At 54.1% G+C, this 23044-nt stretch overlaps 7 protein-coding genes across 7 annotated transcripts; 2 read left to right on the top strand and 5 right to left on the bottom strand.

The window, feature by feature from the left end:
* Positions 1-325: 325 nt before the first annotated feature.
* On the bottom strand, positions 326-7342 carry EV422DRAFT_585585 (uncharacterized protein). Its single transcript, XM_053073451.1, has 3 exons — positions 7049-7342; positions 958-6964; positions 326-868 (listed from the first exon to the last, which is right to left on the bottom strand). Exons 1-3 carry the CDS (start codon positions 7292-7294, stop codon positions 774-776), a joined length of 6348 nt encoding a protein of 2115 aa, XP_052927228.1. The 5' UTR covers positions 7295-7342; the 3' UTR covers positions 326-773.
* Positions 7343-7527: 185 nt separating this feature from the next.
* On the bottom strand, positions 7528-8761 carry EV422DRAFT_523153 (uncharacterized protein). The gene is made up of 3 exons (XM_053069886.1): positions 8384-8761; positions 8145-8238; positions 7528-8058 (listed from the first exon to the last, which is right to left on the bottom strand). Exons 1-3 carry the CDS (start codon positions 8491-8493, stop codon positions 7807-7809), a joined length of 456 nt encoding a protein of 151 aa, XP_052927227.1. The 5' UTR covers positions 8494-8761; the 3' UTR covers positions 7528-7806.
* Positions 8762-8778: 17 nt separating this feature from the next.
* EV422DRAFT_555475 (uncharacterized protein) lies at positions 8779-11520 on the top strand. The gene is made up of 4 exons (XM_053071900.1): positions 8779-9198; positions 9318-10193; positions 10263-10645; positions 10752-11520. The coding sequence occupies exons 1-4, from the start codon at positions 9189-9191 to the stop codon at positions 11160-11162; spliced, it is 1680 nt and encodes a 559-aa protein (XP_052927226.1). The 5' UTR covers positions 8779-9188; the 3' UTR covers positions 11163-11520.
* On the bottom strand, positions 11521-13153 carry EV422DRAFT_523148 (signal peptidase complex subunit 2). Its single transcript, XM_053069885.1, has 4 exons — positions 12847-13153; positions 12628-12701; positions 12307-12564; positions 11521-12232 (listed from the first exon to the last, which is right to left on the bottom strand). Exons 1-4 carry the CDS (start codon positions 12923-12925, stop codon positions 11927-11929), a joined length of 717 nt encoding a protein of 238 aa, XP_052927225.1. The 5' UTR covers positions 12926-13153; the 3' UTR covers positions 11521-11926.
* Positions 13154-15238: 2085 nt separating this feature from the next.
* On the top strand, positions 15239-16085 carry EV422DRAFT_523146 (RmlC-like cupin domain-containing protein). The gene has a single exon (XM_053069884.1). The coding sequence runs from the start codon at positions 15421-15423 to the stop codon at positions 15985-15987; it is 567 nt and encodes a 188-aa protein (XP_052927224.1). The 5' UTR covers positions 15239-15420; the 3' UTR covers positions 15988-16085.
* On the bottom strand, positions 16086-18693 carry EV422DRAFT_523145 (uncharacterized protein). Its single transcript, XM_053069883.1, has one exon. The coding sequence runs from the start codon at positions 18586-18588 to the stop codon at positions 16147-16149; it is 2442 nt and encodes an 813-aa protein (XP_052927223.1). The 5' UTR covers positions 18589-18693; the 3' UTR covers positions 16086-16146.
* A 185-nt stretch (positions 18694-18878) lies between these two features.
* Positions 18879-21580, bottom strand: EV422DRAFT_523144 (uncharacterized protein). The gene has a single exon (XM_053069882.1). The coding sequence runs from the start codon at positions 21331-21333 to the stop codon at positions 19141-19143; it is 2193 nt and encodes a 730-aa protein (XP_052927222.1). The 5' UTR covers positions 21334-21580; the 3' UTR covers positions 18879-19140.
* Between the last annotated feature and the right edge of the window lie 1464 nt (positions 21581-23044).

The raw sequence follows: 23044 nt of genomic DNA, 5'->3' as shown, positions 1-23044 counted from the left end.
ATTGGCGAAAGGAATGACGCGGAGTTTCCGAATGCGACGACGGTCCCTGGGCGTCCGGCAAACCAGAGACAGATAAAGCGGGAGAGGGTGCCTGTGTGGGTATCGTCAAAGCACAGTAAGCACGTTTACGGGCCCCCCGTGGGGTTTGAGCGGTTATGAGAACGGCGAAGGAAGGCTGGCTGACGCGAGAACCCGTGGAAAGGAGGGGGAAGGCGCGAGGGGCCGCTTATTCGTAGTTTATGTGGCTTATTACAGCACGTCTGCGCGGTCAAACTCCCAACTCCTCCGCAACCACGTCGCCTTTCCTTCCTTATCACACGAATGAGCTAGTATCTGCACATCTGCACATCTGCACCCTGCAGGTCTTCCTGATATCAGGCTGTCATCTTGGACTGATCTCATCACAACGGCGGACAACCAAAAGGGCTCCTTTGACGGGCCGCAACAAAACCTTCAATTTTAAAGAAATAACTGACGAGAACTCCTTACGCCGCCGACTGGACGTGACGCGTTGTTCTAAATGACGGCGCAGCATATTCGCGTCTGTTCCAAACCGTCGTCACCAATCCAAAGGTTATTGAGACCTGCTATGCCTGTCGCTACCAACAACTCTAAATGCTAAATGATGCCAATGATGAGAGAAATACATAAGTATTGGAAGGGCTGAATATATAGGAAAGGATGCTAGTTTACATAAATTACACAAAAATGGGAGGGGTCTTGCCCGTTGGGCCCGCATCGATTGATGAGCCCATCGAGAGATCACTCTTCATCTACGCCGAGAAATACTGCTGGATATCTTCGCCGATGTACTGTTGGATCTGTGCGCACACATCCTGGCAGGCCTTCTCGACTTCCTCGTCCGTATCTAATGATTCAGGAGAAGGATTGGGTTGAGTATGGTTCATCGTAACGAAAACATTTCCAACCCATCAATACATCAAACTCAATACGAACCTTCCATCAACTCAGCCAAGAAAGGAATCGTCTCCGGGAACAAGATCAACATCTCCTCTCCCAACCTCGTATACAGCTCCTGCAGCACCTTCAGTGCAACCAGCCGCACATTGGCATGTTCGCTCCTCGTCTTCATCAGCACTTGATGGTTAAGCGGCTTCCACAAAGTGTCCTTGCCAACCGTCACCGCCAACTGGCCAATACAAGGCACGAGGTACCGCGTGACGCGCGGGATGTAGTCCTTGGCGTTAACGTCCAACGCGTCGATCTGGTCGACGAGCGGGTGGAGGAGGGTTTCGAATTTGTCGGCGTCGATGAACCCGTCGCTGTCGTACAGGAAGCATTTGTGGAGAGAGCTGACGATGTTGATCCACAATGCGTCGGTCTTTTTGCTCTCCTTGTACGCCTCCAGTTTGGTAATCGAGTTGGTGAGGACGTAGGCGTAGTACGGGGCAAAGATGGACTTGAGCCTGCCCAGCAAGCTGTCCACGAGGCGGTACAAGAACAGCTGGCGAGCGTTGACGTCCTTCTCGCTCAGACCATGCTTCACAAGCAGCTCCGAAGTGGCCCAGTCGACCATTTTCAAGAACAACGGCTTGAACAGCGTCTCGTTCAGCTTCATAACCAGCTGTAAGAACGCAGAGATGATGCTATTCTCCACTGTCTCAATGTCGTCTTCAGTCACCGTGTCAGCGTAGATACGTCGGTAGTCAAACGCAACCAAGAAGAACCGGAACAGCTCCATCCTATACTGCGTGAGGTCGGTGCGTGACATGTGCGAGATGGTCTTGCCCACAAGGTCGAACAGCGCCAGCATCGAATGGCGGCCGGCTGGAAGTGCGGTCTTGAGGTAGGTGAAGATGGCGGGCAACATGATCCTAGGCGCGACCTTCTCCGCAACATTAGTCAACAGCTCGTTGCTCTTCTCCGAGACGCGGTCCTGGACGCCGCCATTCTTGGCATTTACCAACGCAACCCTGAATCCCAGCTCCAGGATCGTGTACACATACGGGCTAACAAACTGCGGAACCGTGTCCACGAGCGCGTCGAGCGAGCCGAGGGATCCCAGGACCATCAGCTGCTTTGCCTCTGCATCCTGCGAGTCTAGAACATTCTGCAGGTTCTTCAGAATGGCCGGCATGAACTTGGGCAGGAACGACAACACCTTTGATCCGACTTGAACGCAAATGGCGGTGAGGCAGACCATAGCCGACGCGGCGATCTGCGAGTTCTTGGAGGAGAGAATATGTTCGCTGATGATCGATTGCAGGATCTTCACGTAAGTCTCCACATCGTCGCTAGCCATGATACGCGCCATCGTGGTCAAGCACAACAGCGCAGTCTGCTTATCCTCCAACGCGTCCCCGCTCTCGTCGGCATCCACGACGATGACGCGCAGGTCTTCCGCGATGCGTGTAAACTCAGGCAAAAGACTCTCGTCAATATCGTCCGCGATGGCCGTAACCTTGCTGTCGAGCAAGTTGATGGCCTTGCGTCGGATGGAGTGGCTGTCGTGCTTCATCAATTTCGACACGACGCTCAGGAACGCGGGCACAGAGAGTAACCCGTTGGCTTTGCCGAGAACGTCATACAGGACGTTGTTCAATGTCACAGCAAACTTTCCACTGGCCGAGCTGGCGTTCTTCCCATTAAAAGCCTGGTGTGCGTTGATCGTCGTGATGAACAAAAGGTTGGCTTCGATGAGGTCCAAGAGATACGCCTCGATCTCCGCGTCCGGCACAGTAAGCGCTTTGGTGATGAACTGCTTGTTGCCGAGGAGGCGGTTGGCGAAGTCGACGGTGGAAAGTTTGAGCTGTCGCAACTCTTTGGCCGAATGCGCGCTGGGGTCGATGATGCCGACGTGATCGACCGCCATCCGCGAGTCGCTGCCATCCACTTCGCTCTGATCGAACGGCAGACCGGAGACAGTCTGGATCATCGAGGTCAGGGCGGTAAGCTGGGTCGTGACCGAGAACTGCACAATGAGCGACAAAATGAACTCCACAAGGCCCTCAGTGCCGTGGGCAGGAAGTTTGTTCTTGCTAGAATGCTTGGCAAGCAGCAGTAGGATGACCATATCCAAGAACGCGTCCGGGCCCAAGGTCGAGATGAGCACCGTGAACAGTCTTAAGCGGCGGTGTTTGGGGATATGCACAAGCGCATCGACAAAGACGCCGACAATAGGCTTGACCTCGTGCAACATCTGCTGCTTGTTGTCCTTGTTGTCCACATGGTACTTGGCAACCAAAGCCGGGATAATGGTAGTCAAAGCCTGCTGAATAACGTGGAAACTATAGTTATCGTCCTGTCGAAGGACATTGGCGCCCATGAAGGTGAACACGGGCATGATGCTGAGCAGCACGCTCTCAGGGTAGACGGTCGCGATGGCCGCCATGAGGAGCAGGCAGGCGTTGTGGGTTTGCGGGTTATCGGTGACACGAATACACTGGACAATCAAGTCGACGCGGAGGGATGTTTCGTCCACGTAGAGTCCGTGCTCCTTAACAGCTTGGAATAGCGAGAGAGCAACAGAGAAAATAAGCTGCTTGACGTATTCGACGGAACCGGGGATGTTGGAGATCTCGGCGTTGAGGATGCAGCTTAAGAGCTCGAAAAGCGGTCCGACGAGCTTGTGCTTCTCTGCCACGTTCTGCTTGTATTCCAGGGTCTCCAGCAGCGCGCTCAAGCGGTAGAACGTGTCCGTCGTCTCGGCGACTCCGGTCTTGCCCTTCTTCGCCGGGCGGCCTTCAGTGGCCTTGAGGGCTTTCTGGCACGTCGCAAACTGAGCAGCGACAAGTTCCCAGGTGATATCGACTCTCCTGAGCACCTCCTTTGCTTGCTGGACGGTATCGCTGTCACCGTCGTAAGCCAACTTCACAACAGCAGAGAAAATCTCGTTCTGGCGATCGACGGGGATAAAGCCAAACGCAGCCTGGTGGACCTGCTCAAGAGCCAGCAACGACACAGATGGGTAGTCAGCCACTGCGACGGCACCGACTTCGCGAGAATCGAGCAGCTGGCAGAACGCGCGGGTCCATTTGTCGCTTTTCTGCTTGAACAGGTTCGCCATGGTCCCCGGGGTGAAGCATTTCACCAGTATAGCCATCAACCGCGCAGCTTCCTCCATATCCGTCCTGGTGGTGGTCGAGTCACGGAGCGTCTTGACTGTGGTTTCCAACGCGGGTAGGAGGGTTTTGATCTTGAGAGGGGAGTCGACGCTCTCTAAAATCTTCAACAACGCGATTTTCGCTGAAGTGATGGGCATGGCGAGCACGTTCGTAAGAAGGAAGGACAAGAGATCCTCCTTGTAGTGCGCACCGCTCTTGCTGGACCCTTTTGCAGTCAACGGCGCAAGGATGTACCGGTCCAAGAAACTGGCATCCGTCGAGAGCTCTTCCGCGCCTTCCAACAAGGTCGCAACAAAGCTAGCCGCAGCATCCGTGGTCAAGTACTGCACTGACTCGGTCGACTTGCCGTAAAACTGGTCGTAGGAAAAGATCTGCACATTCGGCTTCTTGTGCCCCTTGCCCTTGCTCTTACTTTCTCCGAGACATTTCGTGTAGTTCAGCTTGATGGATTGCAAACAGTTCAAGGCAGCCTGTCGGACAGAGGCGTTCTCGTCCACGAGAGCAGCGAGGAGACATGGGACGACGAGCTGATAGTCGTACTTCATCAGCACAGAGTCGTCTGCGGTGATTTTCAGGTAGGCTGCAGCTACAGTCCAGGCAGCAGCTCTCGATGGGGCAGAGAAGTCTTGACGGCTTGCGAAGGCGGCACAGAAATCAACGACGTTCATGCGGAGATGATGTTCGATAACGCTCAACAGGAGAGTTTCGCGGGCTTGCGTTGAGTTGAGGGCCATGATTCGCTCGAAGAGCATGACGACAAAGCTTTCGTATGACGCGGTGTCCGCGGTTGAAGCGCCGAACCAGGAAACGCTGGCGTCGGTCGGTTTCACAGAAAGCGCGATGGTGTTCTGCACAGCGTCCATGAGGATGACCGCATCGAACGCGCCAGAGGCAGATTCGGCTTGCGATAGGGAGATAATAGAGGTCCAAGCCGCATCCGACGGGACTCCAGTTCGAGATGCACAGGTCACATCCGCCGGTGACTCATCATTCAGCTCAAAGGTAGTAAGTTTGTCGAACAGAGCAGGAATGATTTGCGCCGCAAGCACAAGACGCTCCGACGGCGTCCTCAACCCAAGCGAGCGGACGAGGACCAAGGCGCTAAGGGTGCGTCCGATCTGGCTGTCAGAAGCCAAACCCTTAACGTACAACTCGGTTGCCGGCACACCGGCCTTGACCGCATTGCGGGCCAAGATTTCCAACGCACTAGCAGCAACTTCCTTGACAGACCCCGTCTTCTTCCCCTTCGCAGCTTTGCCCTCACTGACTTCGATTTTGTCCGCGAGTGTCTCCAATCCAGCCACAAGGCTGCCCAGAGCCGTTTTCTGGCCAGCCGCGAAAGCATGTTTCACAACTTTCCTGTTCCCATTCGTCAGGGAAAAGAAGGGAAGGAGATCGACCTTAGTGTCCGCCGACGCGTTCGGGGACGCTTCCAGGAGCTGAGCGCATAGATCAAAAGCGCGGATCTTATTCTTTGCGCCCACCGATTCGGATCGGAGGACCATTTGCATTGCTCGGGTCAGGTTAGTGGGTTTCACGAGAGAAGTGAGGTTCGGGAGTGCGAAAACGGCCTTGACGATGACGTCGTCATTATCTTGCAGGCGGGTCAGGATGATGTGCTCCAGGTCGCCGAAGCTCTTCGCATCGCCAGCTGCGATCAGCTGGCCGAGCTTCTCCAAAGCGAGTACTCTAATACCGACATCCACGTGTTGCAAGCTGAGATATAATGTTGTGCTGGAGTCCTTCAGAACCTCACCAGCAGTACCTTTGAAAGAGGTAGAAACAAAGTCGTAGAGAATCTCCCGTTGAGCTTTGTTGCCAGCAATCCCGGCATCCTGGAGTTTGTGCTCCAGGGCGTTATCAACGAGTCCCGGATGCGAGTTCTGGAGCATATTGAGTACGTTTCTCAAGCGCGCTCCTCCACCCACAATCCTTTGCTTCGCCTTCCCTTCCAGATATACGTCGAAGGTCGTAGCTACGAAACTCTTCAAGAGACCGAATGTAGGGTTCCCTTTTTTAATGAGTACGCTGACAAAGTGTTCCACCTTCGCCCCATTTTGCTCCGTTATTGCGAGGTGCTGTACGGCAGTGGTCAGGATCGCACGAAGCAATGCATCCGCTTCATACGTCGCATTCAACTGGGCTACGACATTTGCTGCCTGAGGCTGTGCCAAGAGCTTCTCCAGAGACGCGGTGGGGAACGTCTCGAGGTTCTGTGATCGGTATATCGTCAACAAGAAAATCAGAGCATTATGCAGATTCCCGGGGTTCAAGCCAGAGACGGTGTTCTGAACAATCGCAATTACAATCTCGGGATTGAGAGGAGTTCGACTGGCGATTTGCGTGAAGACCATTTGAGATGTCACAAGCAAGTCCGCGAACTGCGGATTTGCTACCGTCAACAACGTGAGGAGTGGCGCAAACAAGACGCGGATGCTCTCATCGCTGACCACAGTCAGGGATTGCACGTATTGGATGAGGGTGCAAGCGAAGAAGGTCCAGAGTGTCCTATTGACGATGTTGTTCGTTTGTGAGGTTGCAGCCATATCGCAAATGAATTGCAAGATTGATTTGTCGTTCTTCAGGCGTTGAACGAGGGTAACTCGATCCAGAGGGACCTTCGACTTTTGGATGCCCTTGAGGAAAGCCCATCGGGATGTATCTTCGAGCCCCAAGATCGCAACGACCTGCACGAACTGTTTCGTTTCGTGGTACGGCAGTATACATTCCATCATGTGGTCGACGTTGAGTTCGTTGACCCGGAAGCGCCGGATAAGCCATTCGAGTGCTTTGAATGAGCTTTGGAGTAAGAAGTGAGGCGACAGCAGACGCAAGAACTTTGCGATGGTGTTGTCGATGAGAACGTTCTCCTCTTTTGTCTACGTGAAAGGAGGCCCATGCCTTTAGTGACTCCCTCCGCAATCTGACTTCTAAATTGACCTGGTCTTCGCCAGAAACCATACCTGCAAACTCCTATCCAAATTCTTGAACGCCTCGGAAAATAGAGACTTTTCAAACTCTCCAAAGGCCAAGTTGTGTGTGCACAAGTCAGTCAACGCAGCCCGACCGATGTCGAACAAGCTGTCGGAGTCAATATCGGCGGCCTGTTTCGCCGAGAACAGCAATGAGGCCCTTCCCTTTGAGGAGCCGGGGACATGAGCCCCCGCGAGCTGCTTGAGCTGAGCGGTGAGGGAGGACGAGGCAGCCATGCTGAGTTCTTCCCTGTGGCTAGCTACTGGAGGGTGAACCCGATAGCGTCTAAAATCCACCCAAAAAGCCCAAGCGTTCCAGCGAGCATTTATCAAGAGGAAGAGGAGAAGCGCATCACGTAAGCAGCACGCACAAGCCACTGCCGCTGTCATTCCGCGCCCAACGCGTCGGCCTTCATCGCGACAGACGGATGCGGCATCCTACGAATATGCGCTCCTCACGCTTTTCTCCTCAGTCTTGTATAACGTAGTATATTAACATGGCCATTTACTCTCTGAACAAAGTGATTTACTAAGCGGGTTCAGGTATATGCAAGAATGTGTTCCATGTCTTCTATAAAAGAGTGCAAGTTGACGAACGTCGGGAACCCAACAAAGGATGATTGGCAATGTCTGATGTACTTCGGCACCTTGCCGAGCACTGTGCTAATACAAACATCCCGATTCCATTTCTCATGTGCTTTTGGATATCAGGTGCACTGCTCTTCTACGAAGCGCACGACTCGCCAACTTCACAACTCGTCATCTACCGTCCGCTTGAACCTGAACTTCCTTTCATCGGCGTCGGTGGGCCCTCCAAGCTCCGGCTGGGTAACGGCGCTATCTTCGACGGCTCTGGTACCAACTACTTGGTGGTTGCGAACGCTCGCGCCGGTGGCTAGCCGCGGGTTGGTGATGAAATCTGGGATTTCCTCTCTAGCATTGCGACGGCCAAGATTGCTTCCTTGCATCGACGGAGGGGCCATTATGCCTTCAGCCGTGCCCTAATGATGTTGCCAGCAATTCGAATCAAGCCAGGTATTGTCAGAAATTCACGTAGCACATACTAAGCAGAAATAAAGTGACAAACCTGAGCAAGGGCTGATGATGCCTCCAGGAAACATATGAATGCTGTAGCAGCCGTCAACCCCCACGTCCATAGAGCTTTGGTAGCGAACATGATCCTAGATATCGATATAGAAAGATGGCAAAGGATGAAAAGGGCGGCTCTGGTTCTTGCTTGACAAACGCGTCGGATGCAACGCGCTTGCTCTCGTCTCAAAAGACAGTCCGAGAAAAGACTGCCATGCACCACGAAGCCCTACGTACATATCTATATGAAATTTACGTTTGCGCCGAGAGAGCCATCTCAGAAAAGAGGAACAGGGTAGGCACAAGCTGGGCATGCAGCGACGCGAAAGAGACATGTCAATAGGCATGTTTCATGAGACGGACAACCCACCCGGAGGAAGTTATCATCATCAACGACGCAGCGGGACTTTCGAGATGCATCCTGATGCCAGAAAGTAAGACCGAGAAGGTGCCATAGTGCATAACGAACTCTCCCCTTGCCAATGCCATCATTGTTTGCACGCTTAAATGAGAGTCCAAAAGAAAAAGGGACTGCGGGAAAGCACGGCGGCCAACAGATAAATCACAGCGCGAGAATACGCAGCCGATAAAGCACCGCGCGAGCGGCTCTCGAGTCTCCTTCCAAGCGCTTCTTCGCTCAACCGTTTCCATTTGCCTTCTCAAAGCATCTGGCTGCTGCACCTTCAAGCAGTTACATATGCACTAGTACTCACTAGCAGAACAGGACTGGCAGCATACGCCGTACGCAACTGGTGCCCTCTAAATTGCCTTGACTAACTCACCGCTTGTCTCGGCGTCACCGCAATCACCCGCACCGCCCACACTCGTCCAACCCGCCAACCATTTTGTGTTCGGTCCACTTGCACCTAGAGCCATCGCATATTTAGGCAGCCAACCCCAGAGGAAACGCTTTACTCAGTCAGCATCAACGCTCCGGGTCGCATGAAAGGAAACCTTTACCGTTCGATATAACGCGGAACGTCCCAAGACTCGCCGCTACCGCTCACTCAGAATCGCGACAAATTAGGGACAGACAGTCAATATGGTTTTAGGTATGTGGTTGAAGGCCACTGCGCTGTTGATGCAGGGAGATGCAAATAGCACAGCCCTTCCGCACTATATCTGGCCAAATCCTGATGCTCCTCTTCTTGTCTGCGAATCATCTTCACAGCCGACCTAGGAAAGAAGATCAACAATGCTCTTCGGTCACTGACGTCCGAGTCAGTCATCGACGAGAAAGTATTAGATCAGATCCTTCGAGAAGTGTGCGCGGCACTACTAGAATCCGACGTCAACGTCCGTCTCGTGCAAAACCTGCGCAAAAACATCAAACAGATCGTCAACCTAGAAGAGCTGGGCTCGGGAGTCAACAAACGGCGGATAATACAGAAAGCCATCTTTGACGAACTATGTCGCTTGGTGGATCCGGGCGTCGAGCCTTACAAACCGAAGAAGGGGAAGGCGAACATCATCATGTTTGTAGGGTTGCAGGGAGCCGGAAAAACGACGACATGTACGAAACTGGCGTTCCATTACCAGCGGAAAGGTTGGAAGACGGCGCTGATTGCGGCAGACACGTACCGTGCCGGTGCTTTCGACCAGCTGAAACAGAATGCCACCAAGGCAAAGATCCCGTACTACGGAAGTTACACGGAGACGGATCCCGCGGTGGTTGCAGCCGACGGTATCGAGAAATTTAAAAAGGAAGGTTTCGAGATCATTATCGTCGACACGTCGGGGAGGCATAAGCAGGAAGCCGCCCTTTTCGAGGAGATGATGCAGATCGCCGAGGCGGCGAATCCTGATCATTACATCTTTGTCATGGACGGAACGATTGGGCAGGCCGCGGAGCTGCAGGCGAAAGCGTTCAAGGACGCTGTCCCGATTGGATCAATTATCGTGACGAAGTTGGATGGACATGCTAAGGGAGGAGGTGCCATTTCGGCTGTGGCTGCGACGGGGAGTCCGATCATCTTTATCGGAACAGGAGAGCATATCCATGATTTGGACTCGTTCCGCGCGCGTCCGTTTGTCAGCAAGATGTTAGGTGCGTGCTACATCTCCCTATGTTTGAATATGAGGTGGTGGTTCTCATCGTTCTATCTATTACTTTCAGGAATGGGAGACCTAAGCGGCCTCATGGAAACCGTCCAAGACCTCAACCTAAACAAAAACACCTCCATGCTCAAAAACATCGAACAAGGCATCTTCACCCTCCGCGACATGCGCGACCAATTCAACACCATCGCTTCCATGGGCCCGCTCTCAAAAGTCATGAGCATGATGCCCGGCGTCCCGGAGGAGATGCTCAAGCTTGGCGACAAGGAAGGCAGCGTACGGCTGAAACGGTTCACGTGCATGATGGATAGTATGACGGAGCAGGAGCTGGATTCGGATGCGAAGCTGTTTTTAAACCAGCCTACGAGGATTTATAGGGTTGCGAAAGGGTCGGGGACGACCGTGAGGGAGGTCGAGGAGTTGTTGATGCAGCATAGTAAGGTGCGTTGGAAGGAGTGGGGATTGGAAAGCCATCGAATTTCGCGTTGGAGGCTTCGGCGTGCCTCCCCCATGACACTTCCCTAGCTAACGCACCTCCCCTTCGTAGTTCGGCGACGTTGTAAAAGCCATGGGCGGCAACAAAGGCCTTCTCCAATCGATGGCCAAAGGCGGCGCGCAACCCGGCGGCCGAGGCGGTCAACCACAAGTCGCCCAGAACAAAATGGCCGCGATGCAAAACGCCATGAGCAAGATGATGCCGCCCGAGATGATGCAGCAGATGGGCGGCATGGGCGGGATCCAGAACATGATTCAGCAGATGGGTGGCATGGGCGGGTTGCAGAATATGATGCAGGGGATGATGGGTGGTGGCGGTGCGGGTGGTGCAGGCGGAGGAATGGGGGGAATGGGCGATATGTTGCAGCAGATGATGGGGGGGATGGGTGGGATGGGCGCGGATGCTGCTGGGCCGTCTGCGAGGGGTGCGAGAGGCGCGGCGGGGAGGAGGAAGAGGGGGTGAAGCGCCATAGTCATGGTCAGACATTCACGCGGCACCTCAATTGCGCTCCTTGGGCCGCCGGACACAGCCGCGGCTTCTGCCACCCACCAGGACGAATGGGCCACGCCCGCATCCGCCATCGCGTCAGCTCGTATCTATCCCGCCGCACGCATGTGGACCGGCCGCGCTGCAGCCCGGAGACCTCTCGCATTCTCTTCGTGTGGGAGAACCGATCCCATGTGCAATATAGCCATAGCCGCCGTCGTTTCCCGAAACAGAGGCAAAGGATACAGCAGCTTCCATTTTGCATACCATATACACATACCATATCCTTGGTTTGACTCCCATCTTCAGAATACAGTTCCGATGCAGATTAAGTATGCTCTCTTTGTGTGTACTATTGTGTATGACTGGTATACAAGTAAACACATAATCATTGTGCCATAGTAATGTACATATGCCACATGTTCCGCGTCGCCACCACATGCGACAACCACACGCAATGTGCGCGCGGAGGAGAGTGCCCATTCTATGCTATCAAGGCGCTGTTTCTCTGCCAGTGGATGGGGCGGCTCCCCAGTATGTGCAAGCCTGTTCGGAAGTAGTCATCCCCGCCTTCCAGCCGGTCGTTGCGTGGCATGGTTGTGAACTGACCCATGCTCTCAGAGTCATTCGTCACGGCCCATCGTCCGGCTGATGCCGCCACCTCCACGGTGGAAGGCACGTCTCTCAACTCCAAGCGCCCAAGCACCCTTTCGCAACGAGCCCTCCCGTATCCCTTCCCCCTACTCCAACTTCAAACCCCCAGCAGCAATCCCCTTCGCCAACGCATCCACCAACGCCTGCGGTACAAACGTGCCCTCGACATCAAAAAAGTCGCCATATGACTTTTTGACCACGATTTCGCTTTTCGGCTTCTTCGCACGCGGTATCGTTGATGCCGCTGCTGATTTCTTTTTGGTGGATGTCTTTACTGATGCTGCTGGAGACGATATGGCTGGGGTGGAGGCGTTGGCGAATTGGAGGGTGATGTTGTATTCGGCTGTGGATGCGCGCGTTTCCGTTTTCACGGTCAGTTTCTCGTCTGGATTCTGTACAAAGAATAAGTCGTCAGCGGCAGATCTAAGTTGCAACGAATCGCCTACTAACGGAAATCTGTACTTACCACTCCCATCAGCGTATCCTTCCTAACTCCCACAAACAGCGTATCCCTCTCCACAAACTGGATATAAGCAACCATCGCCCCATTCAGTGCAAAGTACGCCGCGACGCACACGGTGAGGACGGTTTTGCATTCCGGGAAGGGGACGTAGTATGAGTAGGCTGTTGCGTAGGCGGCGAAGATGACGGAGAGATAGCCGAGGAGGAGGCGGCGGTCGGTGTGGGTGTGGGATTCGGTGAATTTGTGGTCGAGGACTAAGATCTGGGGATGGGGATGAGTGAGTGGGAATTCTGTGAGTGGGTCTGGGTGATTCGCATAACTTACCCGCTTTATCGCATCGTCCAAGGTGTGCTTCAGCTCGGTGGCATTCTTGATGTTAACCTTTATTGGGTTTTCCTCTGGATGACAGGACGCAAACGGCGTTGAGTTTCCCAGTCTCCGGAATCTTTTCCCTGCCACCTTCTTGCCCCAACCATGGAACCACTCCACTAGTTCCTCCCCATAGGCCTGCATAGGTATACAACGAAGAGTTTCTGAGCGTACCTGTTTCGATGCAGAACGGCGATCGCAGCGCGGTGGTCGCGGGGTTTGCAGTCACAGAAGCGGCCCTCTGGTCGCTCATGGGGACAAGTTTGCAAGGAAGCGGTTGAAAAGTGACCAGGAAGCGGCTGGTTCGTCTCGATCGTTTACAAAGACACTGGCTATGCGAAGTGCCGGGCGGAACAGCGAGCGCTGGAGTGTGAAGCTGAAGACCCCGCAAAGGATGACGGCCACTTCGAGCTTCAAATTCAACGTGGCTTCAACGTGTCTCGCGGCTCTTACTGTATGATCACCGAGCCGAAAGTCGAGCTTCTAGACTGTCTTCTAAACTAATCGCGCGCTAATTGTGCCGCCGCCTAATCTCGGTTGATGAGGAAAATGGACCGTCGCCGGGAACCATGCTAAACACTGGCTCCAATACACAACTGATCGTTGAGGTTTTTGGACCCCGGCCATACAGTATACTGTATGTACGTTCTTCCTTGCATACCACGTGCAGCTTCGCCCCCTCGCTTCCGACTCTTCCTGTTGACTGTTGGTACAAGGCACAGTCTTTCCATGGAAAGTCTTGATAATGGCAAAGGTTTTCTATTTGAACTCGAAACGTTCCCATATGGCTAGTTGCATATATCGATGATGCGGCAGGGCATGTAGGCCAATGCCTGTCGGTCTGACCAGCGTGAGAAGAGGAAACTCAGGAAGAGGTTGGTAAATGGCCCACCCCGCTTGGTCGGAGTGGACTGCAAAAGAAGCCTGAAAGCCAATCCAGTGGCACATGGAGACCACAGTCTTGGGAAGTCTTCCTCAGGCTGTGTCACTCAATTCGATGCACGCTATCCCGCAGGCTCATATCCTCCACACCACTGTACATCGACGGCATGGGTGGGCTTGGGTGGGCTAAGGGTCCTTAACAAGTTACGAAGGTTGAAAGGCACTGTATGTACAGTCAGTGGACATAAAGCTGTGTGCATGCCAGATTAAGTCAGTGTCTGAGGCGCGTTGCGCGACATCAACTCATCATCCTTAATCTTGGGGCATTGCGAAACCTGACCTAAATGAATGGATCTAGATCTGAATTTCGCTAATACCTAGTTGTCCCCCCATTGGCTGCGATTACGGCTGCCATTCTTGATGGCATTGACCGTGTCAATGCATCAAGATGCGGCTGCATTGTGGGCCATATAGTTTGCACAACGTTGTCCAACATTCCAGGGGTAGGGTTCGCTTTCGATACCTTCCGTTTGAGCATTGCCCACAGATTCTCAATCGGATTAAGATCTGGACTCTGCGCTGGCCAGGGAAGAAGCTCAATGCCGTGTTCATCAAAGAACTGTCAAGTTTCAGCCGATGTATGAATAGGGGCGTTGTCCTGCATGAAGAGAGGATTGGGAAGAAAAATCTCTAGATTCCGCCACATCGGCAACATGTTAGCAGTAAGATGTTGCACATAGGCAGTAGAGTTAATCCCTCCACGGTTTTGACCCTCTCGCTGAACACGCTGCATCTCTTTCATTGGACCTACTGCATTTCCAATGAATGCTCCCCAGTACATGAATGTTTTTCGTCCACTCTTCCTGGTGCCCTGGATGCAATCGGGATGAAAACGTTCAGTTCGTAAGCGCCAGCACCGCATTTTAGGTACCCAGCCAATTTCAAAGGACGTCTCATCAGTCCAGAAAACACGAGACCAGTCCGCTTCCGTCCAGTCTTGGTGCTGCAGTGCAAATGCAAGGCGTGCTGCTTTATGGTCCTCTGTCAATAGTGGCTTTCGGACCTTGAAACGCGAGGTGAGATAGAGCAGGTCCCGTAGGTAGCGACGCACTGTTTTTGCAGACACCTGGAGTCCGGTGAGCTGCGTGAATTCAAAAGTGATCTGTTTTAGTGTTTTCTCCCGAGTGCTACTGTCAGCAACGACAATACTGCGGAAGGCAGCCAAATCATTGTCAGAAGGCTGGTACTTAGCTGGTCTTCCTGTTGGCTTCTTCGATTGATAGGCGGTTGGTGCAGTGGCACTCTCGTTCGCAAACCTCTTAATAGTGTTCCTCACAGTATTCCTGTGAACGTGCTCCTGCCTTGCAATTTCAGATGTCGTCTTGCCTGCTATATGGAGGGCAACTATGGCTGCCCTTTTTTGTGGTGTGAGAGGTTTCCCCATAGCTGAGGTGGTGAAGATGTTGGCGTGCATTTCGCCATCACGGCTTCGTCGCTGGCTTCAATACTCAAGCTTGCGGCTCCAAAACGCGCGGTGCGCTTTGTGAAACGGTCATTGAAATCCATATGGGGTGCACACAGCTTTTTGTCCACTGACTGTACGACTCGGAAGACTCGGATGCCAGGTGGCCAAATGCGAATGCGGCGCGGTGGACAAGCCTGTCATTTTGTTGTCAGTCATATACGCGTCTCTCGTCACCCCTCCCGCCTCCAAGGTTCCGAAGTGGAATCCGGACCCATCTCTGTCTTCCGCCCCATCCCTGTATAAAAACCAGGAGCCTCGTCGCATCCCGTCCTCGCATCACATAAAAGCCAATCCACTCAACAAGAGCCGTCGAATTAACCCCACCTTACACAACTCGCAAAATGTCTGCCCCACCAACCTCCAACTCACAACCCCACGCCGGCACCTCCTCCTCCTCAACTATACCACACCCCTACAACCCCTCAACCCAAATAACCACCACCTTCAAGCCATTAACGCACCCACTCAACCCCGCCGCCACATTCCTCACCGCCGACCTCTCCACACGCACAGGCCTCCAACACACCGCCATCAAAATGAACCGCATCCCCCCCGGCGCCGACTCCACCGAATGCCACGCGCATAAGGATACCGAGGAATGGTTTTATATCCTCTCTGGAGAGGGGGAGATGGTGTTAAGGGCTGTTGTTGATGGGTATGGTGATAAGGGACTACAAGAGGAGTTTGGGAAGACGGGGGTGGAGGAGGAATTGATACCCATCGCACCGGGGGATTTCATCGGCTTTCCGCGCGCGGCGGCTCGGGCACACATGTTTCGGAACACGGGGACCGAGGAGCTGGTGTATATCCTTGGTGGGGAAAGAAGTGCGAATGATGTGGTTGATTATCCGGTTGCGAGGAAGAGGTTGCTTGTTAAGGAGGGGCAGAGGGAGTATGTAGATCTTTAATGCGCTATTGCACCAACGTGAGTGGGCGTGGAACACACGAGCATCAGTTCGTACGTGTAGTTGAGGTCATGATTCAATAATGATAAAACGAGGTGTGATGCCAATTCTATGCTATGCTATCTATGTACATGCAAACCCTGTTGCATATGACAGCCCGCTCTACTCATCCCCGTCTTCGTCGTCGTCATCTTCGTCCGTACTATCTACCACAATCTCCGGCAACTCGATATCCTCATCATCGTCATCTCCGCCGTCTGCATCTACGTGGGTGGCGATGTGGGATGCGGTGGTGGGTATGGGGAGGTCGATTTGCATTTCATCGTCCGCGTCCTGCGATTGATGTTGTTGCTGTTGCTGTTGAAAGGTCCGGCTAATGGGCGGTATAGTGCTGGAGGTGGTGTGGTTCGACGGCGTGGCGGTTGCCGACACTTCCGGAGCGGTCGCTTTTGGGCCGGGGAAGGTGATAGCGGGCGATGCAGCAGCGGTCTTCACCTCCAAATCAGGTTTCGACGTCGCAATCTGTGGAAGCGCCTCCCTCACCACAATGACCTCCTCTTCAGCAATCCTCCGTTTCTTACTCCCATGCAACTCCCCATCCTCCACAGGCCTCGCATCACGCTTATGCGATCCATTCACATTCCCATTCCCTACCAGGGCGTCCATCGCCGACACCTCAACCTCCACAATCTCCTCCTTCCTGGCATACTCAAACCTCGGCAGCCTCGGGTGGACAACCACATCAACTCTCCTCAACCCCGTCTTACAAGTCTCCCTGACACGCATATCAGGGTGCCACAGCAAAGCCGCAAACACGCGGGCAGCGATAGGCAGCACATCCCCACTTTTTCCCGTTCTACATTCGACCGCAGCAATGAGGACGGTCAAGAGGGCGTGTTGGTAGGCGTGCACGGGAGAGTCAAAGTGGTTGAATTTGTGGGGCTGAATCGCGGTTGCGGCGATGGGTGGGGTGGAGGAGGAGAGGAGGAGGGATTGCAGGGCGGCGTGGAGGAGTGGGGTCAGATCCAGCTCCGTATGCTCGGTGTGAGAGGATGTGATGAGCGTTTCGAGGGTTGATAGGGCTGCGAGTTTGATCTCCCATACTGCGTGAGAGTCGTCGCGCGTGGGTGTGTCTGACGTTACGTGGAGCTTGCGCTTCTTTGATCCCTGTCCCGACTGTTGCTGTTGTTGTTGCTGCTGTTGGGTTTCGCCAGGTCGCGTCACGGCCGAGACGAGTTTCATGTCGTTCGCAACGGTCTTAGCAAGCACCGCTCCCCCCACTCTTACGAAATCAGAGGAGTAGACATCAACGCATTTACGCACGAGTGCGTAGGCAGATAATCGCAGGGCAGTGTGGCGATGGGACAGATCAATCGCTTTCGAGCAGATCGTCCACGCAAGCTTGTAGTCCGCACACGCGTTCCGGATGATAGCGGCGTACATGAAATCGTTCGCTTTGATGCATATACTGGGAATGGACAGTTGCAGGAGGGAAACGTTAGGGTTCGTTGTGAGCGACGTGGAATCCAAGAGATTCAGCCGGCTCGCAACAGCATAGATCCTGCGGACAAGCGCGGTGATTGTGGTAGCCGCAAATGCGGTAGACGTGCGGGTCAAGACAGTAAACAACGCGGTGGCGAAGGTATCGTAACGGGAGAGCAGCGCAGGGACGATGGCGCCGTACTCTCCCTGGAGTGCCGGTACAACGAATCCCGGGATGTCTGCTTCCGTCCTGTCGGCTTCAGGCATGCACGAGAAAATGAGATCGAGGACCTCGTGGATCGAGGCAATGATCTTATTCACCGGCACAGCCTCGCTTACGCTCGCGGACCCCTTTTCCTTTCCGACTTTCGCAATCGTCAATAAGCACCCAGTCGCGGCTTCCACGACTTCCTTCGGCTCGTCCATGTTCACCAGCGTGCTCACGCAAGCCAGCTCGATCCTTTCAAACGAGGCCTTGAGCGCGTTCGGGAAATTCACCAGAAGCGTCGTCAGCTCTATGAACAGCCGCAACTTGGTCTCGGCGCTCGCTCTCCCATCCGTGTTACTCCCAGCGAGCTTCTCACACACAACCCCAACAGTTTTAGCGAGATACAGCTGGTTCAAGTCCCTCTGCAGCGCCGGAAACGCCTTCGATTTGACCAGCAGCAGGCTGAACGCACCCACATAGTCGCCCACAAAGCCGCTAGCCACGGAACTCCCACCCGGAGCGTCCTTGACCGCAACCAGCAAGCCATTGCACCAGCCTCTGATATCCTTCTGAAACGCGCCGTACGCCTGGTCCGCAGATACCAGCGCCATACATGCCGCGGTCCATTTCGCCGCCGGCTGCTTCGATGCTAGCAGGGATGTGATTCGCAAGCCCCATTTATGCAGTGCTGCAGCGGCGCGGGCGGTCAGGCTCGTTTTGCCCTGCGGAATGGCGCCGGCGCCCGTTTTGAGGTCCTCTTCTTGGACGAGGAGGTACAGCTGGTGGAGGAGGTGGCGGGAGGTGACGGTTTGCAGGACATGGGAGAGGCCCCGGTGCGGAGCGTGGGTGGGATTGTCGAGGAGGAGGTAGTTGGAGAGCAGGAGCTCGAGGAGGTGGGGGCCGTCGACGTCCATTTAGAGTGTCCTAGAGCCGAAACGAAGACCTGCCAGAGCTTCCGTCCTTGATTGTTGAGGCGAGGGATATAGGCAGCCGTCGGTCACCGATTCCTGCAACGAGAGAGACGAGAGCAACTGAGAAAGAGAGCAAACGGTTTTTGACGGCCTCCCTGTCAATCCGACGGTCACGTGGCGTGAATTTAATCACCCATTTCGAGGGAACACTAAGAACACTACGATGCATTCGAAGCATACCAAAAGGACCGCCTTCGAAGGTCCTGGCTGATGCATGCTGCTCAAGTCCAGAATTGAACTAAGAACACATCTCATTACTAGATACAACAAATCCTTATAGCTATACGTACTGTACATTACGAACTATAAGCCCAAAAAGGCCATTAAACCCGCCATCCCTTCCAGTAAGTACATCGAAACCTAGCAACCACTACACTTCATAAACACACACACTCGTAACTCGACTTTGAGTCCTATCCCGGCGCCAATCCCTCAGAGTATGTACCGCTGCGCTGTTCGCGTCCGAAAAACGCCCCAACGCGTCCCCAGGCATTTTCAAAACCCCCACTTGCCCACCACCTCGCCAAACTCCATCCTCCCCTCGACAACATCCCTATAAAACCCCTCAAACCCTCCTTTCATCTCCATTACCGTCTTTTCCACTTTCTGTTCCTCCATCTCCCTCACATGAACTTCGATTTGCGATGGTGTGGGCGTTGGATCCGAGTCAACTACAGATGATACGTTCGATCGCGGTCCTACTGTTGTCAACGAAGATGGCGCTGCTTGTAAAGACCGTCTCCGTCCCTGCGGGGTCTCCTCAATCTGCTCCTGTATCGGCGGCAACGGCAACCGCGCGTACGTCATATCCCGGTTTCCATACCCCATATTCTGGTGTTGCATATGTTGCTGTTGGAACATATCCCGCTGCGAGATATCATGACCCCGATACCTCCCCGCGCCAATCGGCCCATTCACCGTGTAATGGTACGGCTGGGTCCCATACGGCGCGGCTCCAAACGTCGGCATGGACATCGCGTACGCTTTTTGTGAGTAAATAGGATGATGCACCTGCTGCTGGAGGGGGTGATGCGGGTGGTTGAAGCTGCGGCGGGCGTAGGGTTGGGAGAGGTGGTGCAGGTCGTCGGAGAAGGAGGAGGTGTTGCCTTCGTCGGAGATGAGATCGTCGTCGTCTTCCTCTTTGGTTTTATCTTTGTTTAGCGCGATATCTCTTGCAGTTTCTCTTGCATTCTTCCTCGCATTCTCCCGCGCGTTTTCCGTTGCACTATCGTCAATCTCGTCCTCGTCGTCCGTGAATGCGTTAGCAAGGTCACTGTAGCTGAAATCGTCGTCGGAGCCCGACATGAGGGAGCTGAGGTCGAGGGAGAGGTCCAGCGCTTCGATCTGCGAGCGTGTTTGATCGAGGGTTGTGTCTGCAATTGATGTGATCGTTGGTGAGGCTGGGGCGACGATCACGATCGGTGGTGGTGGGAGGTGGGTCGATTGATGCTGCTGCTGGTGGACAGGTCTTTGTTGCTGCTGGGGCGGCGGCGGTGTATGGTACATCGGCACCTGAGGCTGACTCTGCGCTCTTTTCCGAAGTTGTGCAAGCTGGGCGAGATGGTAATGCTCGGCCGCGGACGCCGCGACGCTCGGGTGCGAGATGACCGAATCCATCGAATGTCTATTCAGTAAAACGACATGGTGTGGGTGCTGTGGGTAGACCGGCTGCCCAAAACCGCCCCCCGTAAGCGTCGCGTAATGCTGCTGCTGCTTCAGCGGCCGTGCATTGTAAGTCCTGCCTTCGTGTTGCGTCTGCGCCGCGAGAGCATAAGGGCTCTGCGCATGCTGCACCGTTCGACGCCACGACACATCATGCTGAGACTGCGCATACTGATGTCGGTACGGTAACGAGGGCACCCGGCGCAGATGCGTATACGCCTCATCCGCCTCCGCTCTCGCTCGTGACGGATAATGTGTCGTCTCCTCCCCGTCGATAATCACCAACCCGCCATCCCCATCATCTCCATCATCCACCGCATAACTCTCTTGCACTTGCTCGCCGTCCTCGTAATAGAAACTGCCCGTCATATCCACCGATTTACCGCGTGTCGAGTACAGCATGTCTCTATCCTTCGCATGAACCAGTGACCGGTCCTCACCGCCATCCCACGAGAAGCAGCTGCGAGGCGCGACGATTGCTTCTTTATGTCCCGCCGACGTGCCGTGCAGCCCACTGCCTTTCTTCCCATTCCCGTTCCCACCACTCCGCTTTGCCAACGTAGCAAGCACCCCTGACACTCGTTTGGACCACGACGGTTTCTTGCTCATCGTGTTTGGGTGGTGAGCTAAACTCGCGGTGTTTGGCGGTCGGTCCCCGGCGTCCCAGCTGCGGGATATGCGGACGCTGTGCCTCGTAGGTGGTTTCAAGGTTGTTGTTGTCGCTGTCTGATTGCGGCCGATGTCCCCTTCGCGAACCCGTCTCAGATCCACACTGCTCTTTCGCCTATAATCCACCTTCAGGGCCGCATCTCCAATTCCCCCATTCTGTGTCCGTCCGACATTCTCATCTCGCGACGCGTCTACTTTGATAAACGATCCCGAAGACGTGCTATCCAGCCGCCGCTCCCTCCCCGGCGAAACCAGCGCCGGGCTCGACTGCGAAGCGGGGGTGGACTTGTATATGGAGTGGGATGTTTTTTCCTTTTTGCGCAGCTTTGTTAGCCAGGTGTGGAGAATGGGGGGCATTGGAAATGAGCGAGCCCTCTGTGAGTTCGAAGATTGAGTTGCTGGCCGGGCAATCGAGAAGTAGCACCTTTTCCCAGAAAGGACGTTCAAAAGCTAAAAAAAGCACCCAGTAGGTGTGAATCACGGAATTTCTCAGCGACACATCTGGCCTCTGCCCGCAGTGGAACGAGCAGGTCAACAGACGCCGGACGACACCTGTCCGAAGAACGAGCACCCGACCGGAATTGGATCATAGTTTGCATCATCCCAACGCCGGCCACAAGCGGTGACTGTCACCGCCATATCGGTTGGACAGGATCGATGTGTTTGCGGTCACTCTTCATTGTGAGCAACATTGAGAAGATCGTCTCGAGGTCAGGGACAATGACCGTTGTTTGTGACGGTCCACCTCGCGTCTGTGCCCGCACATCTCGCACATACCCAACAGACCCCAACGGCAATCGCCAAGTTGTTGAGCCTTGAACTTCGCCGACATCGAACAGCCAGCAGCCACATTCCTGGCGGCCCATGGCTGCCACTATACAGGTCCAAATGAACCCAGCTCTTCCCCTTCTTGCCCCATAACAACCCACCCCTCCGAAACTTCCCCAATGCGCGCCGCTGAGATCAAGAAGGAACTGCGACAGCAAGGAACTGCGACAGCAAAGAGAGTAGACGTTCGTACGCACGGGTCTTACGGGAAGAGGACGTCCTTCTGGTTCAAGGTCAGCTTCATCGTCGTCTGGGCAATGAAAGCCTACGAGATGCCCGGCCTCGCAGCTGGGAATGTGAACCCGCATATGTGTCTCCATCCGTCGAAGAGGAACCCGAGTGCAGCCGGCCGCCGAACTTCATCGCGCGTGTAACGAGATAACGAGATCTTGCAGTGGGGGGATGACGTTCATGGTGAGGAGGAACCCTCCAGCCGCACCCGAAACTTCTCATCTATGAAAATCCGGCTAGAAACCCTGAATTGGGCACGATACAATAAGCAGTGGCGACTAGACCGGGAACGCTACGAGGGCATGCCAACTAGGGTGGTGGCATAGAAACGATACGATAAAGCTACCGACGACGGGGAACGTGGTGAAAGTTACATTTCTGCCGTACCAGGATCCCTTCCTCCAGCACTTCGAAGACGTCGTAAAACTCATAGACGTTGTTCACGAGGAAGGAAAGGGACATACCCAGGGAACTGGCATTGCTAGATCAGGTGAAGGAGACGGTGACGAAGTTGGACAGCATGCGCTTGTAGCTGGCGCTGGTTCATGTGAATGCGGATAGTGCCAACCCAACGCCGATCACATCAAAATGGGGCAACCGCATATCCCCGTCAACGAAGCTGAACAAGATATAGACCCGATCATTCTGATCTAACCTATTACGACTCTGCCGTCTGCGTCGGTGTGGTCTTGGGGTCCAATGGTTTCGTTCCTTCGGATCAGCAGCCATTTTATAATTGGTGAGTTGAGCGAAAAAAGGCTTCTGGATATGGACGTGAATGATTTGGACGTTAGGGTTGAACGCTTAATGGTGTTACCACGAATCGGCTTGCTACGTACTGTACGAGGATGTCCAGCAAGAACGGCAACACAGATGTGCAAATCGGATCTCTGTAGGTTCACTCCAATGACTATGTTTACATAACCGGATATTTGGTCAGAGTCAGTGCTTGTGGTATGTTGGGTTCGCAGCTGCATCTGACGACGGACATGAGTTGAGCAATGAAAGA

The sequence above is a fragment of the Fimicolochytrium jonesii genome (genome assembly GCF_025526975.1).
Source record: "Fimicolochytrium jonesii strain JEL569 chromosome Unknown EV422scaffold_6, whole genome shotgun sequence".
Taxonomy (NCBI): domain Eukaryota; kingdom Fungi; phylum Chytridiomycota; class Chytridiomycetes; order Spizellomycetales; family Powellomycetaceae; genus Fimicolochytrium; species Fimicolochytrium jonesii.
This window is presented reverse-complemented; position numbering and strand designations above follow the sequence as displayed.

Bases quoted from the DNA above. Each gene is read 5' to 3' on its own strand.
- EV422DRAFT_523144 (XM_053069882.1), bottom strand. From the start codon at position 21,333: ATGCCCCCCATTCTCCACACCTGGCTAACAAAGCTGCGCAAAAAGGAA.
- EV422DRAFT_585585 (XM_053073451.1), bottom strand. From the start codon at position 7,294: ATGGCTGCCTCGTCCTCCCTCACCGCTCAGCTCAAGCAGCTCGCGGGG. The intron at 6,965-7,048 runs GTATGGTTTCTG...CCTTTCACGTAG, and splicing joins ATTTGGATAGGAGTTTGCAG to ACAAAAGAGGAGAACGTTCT. The intron at 869-957 runs GTTCGTATTGAG...CTGAATCATTAG, and splicing joins CTTGGCTGAGTTGATGGAAG to ATACGGACGAGGAAGTCGAG.
- EV422DRAFT_523145 (XM_053069883.1), bottom strand. From the start codon at position 18,588: ATGGACGTCGACGGCCCCCACCTCCTCGAGCTCCTGCTCTCCAACTAC.
- EV422DRAFT_523153 (XM_053069886.1), bottom strand. From the start codon at position 8,493: ATGCCTATTGACATGTCTCTTTCGCGTCGCTGCATGCCCAGCTTGTGC. The intron at 8,239-8,383 runs GTACGTAGGGCT...ATCGATATCTAG, and splicing joins CGTAAATTTCATATAGATAT to GATCATGTTCGCTACCAAAG. The intron at 8,059-8,144 runs GTTTGTCACTTT...CAACATCATTAG, and splicing joins CATCATCAGCCCTTGCTCAG to GGCACGGCTGAAGGCATAAT.
- EV422DRAFT_555475 (XM_053071900.1), top strand. The intron at 10,194-10,262 runs GTGCGTGCTACA...TATTACTTTCAG, and splicing joins GTTTGTCAGCAAGATGTTAG to GAATGGGAGACCTAAGCGGC. The intron at 10,646-10,751 runs GTGCGTTGGAAG...TCCCCTTCGTAG, and splicing joins TGTTGATGCAGCATAGTAAG to TTCGGCGACGTTGTAAAAGC.
- EV422DRAFT_523148 (XM_053069885.1), bottom strand. From the start codon at position 12,925: ATGAGCGACCAGAGGGCCGCTTCTGTGACTGCAAACCCCGCGACCACC. The intron at 12,565-12,627 runs GTAAGTTATGCG...CCCCATCCCCAG, and splicing joins TGGACGATGCGATAAAGCGG to ATCTTAGTCCTCGACCACAA. The intron at 12,233-12,306 runs GTAAGTACAGAT...TTCTTTGTACAG, and splicing joins AGGATACGCTGATGGGAGTG to AATCCAGACGAGAAACTGAC.
- EV422DRAFT_523146 (XM_053069884.1), top strand. From the start codon at position 15,421: ATGTCTGCCCCACCAACCTCCAACTCACAACCCCACGCCGGCACCTCC.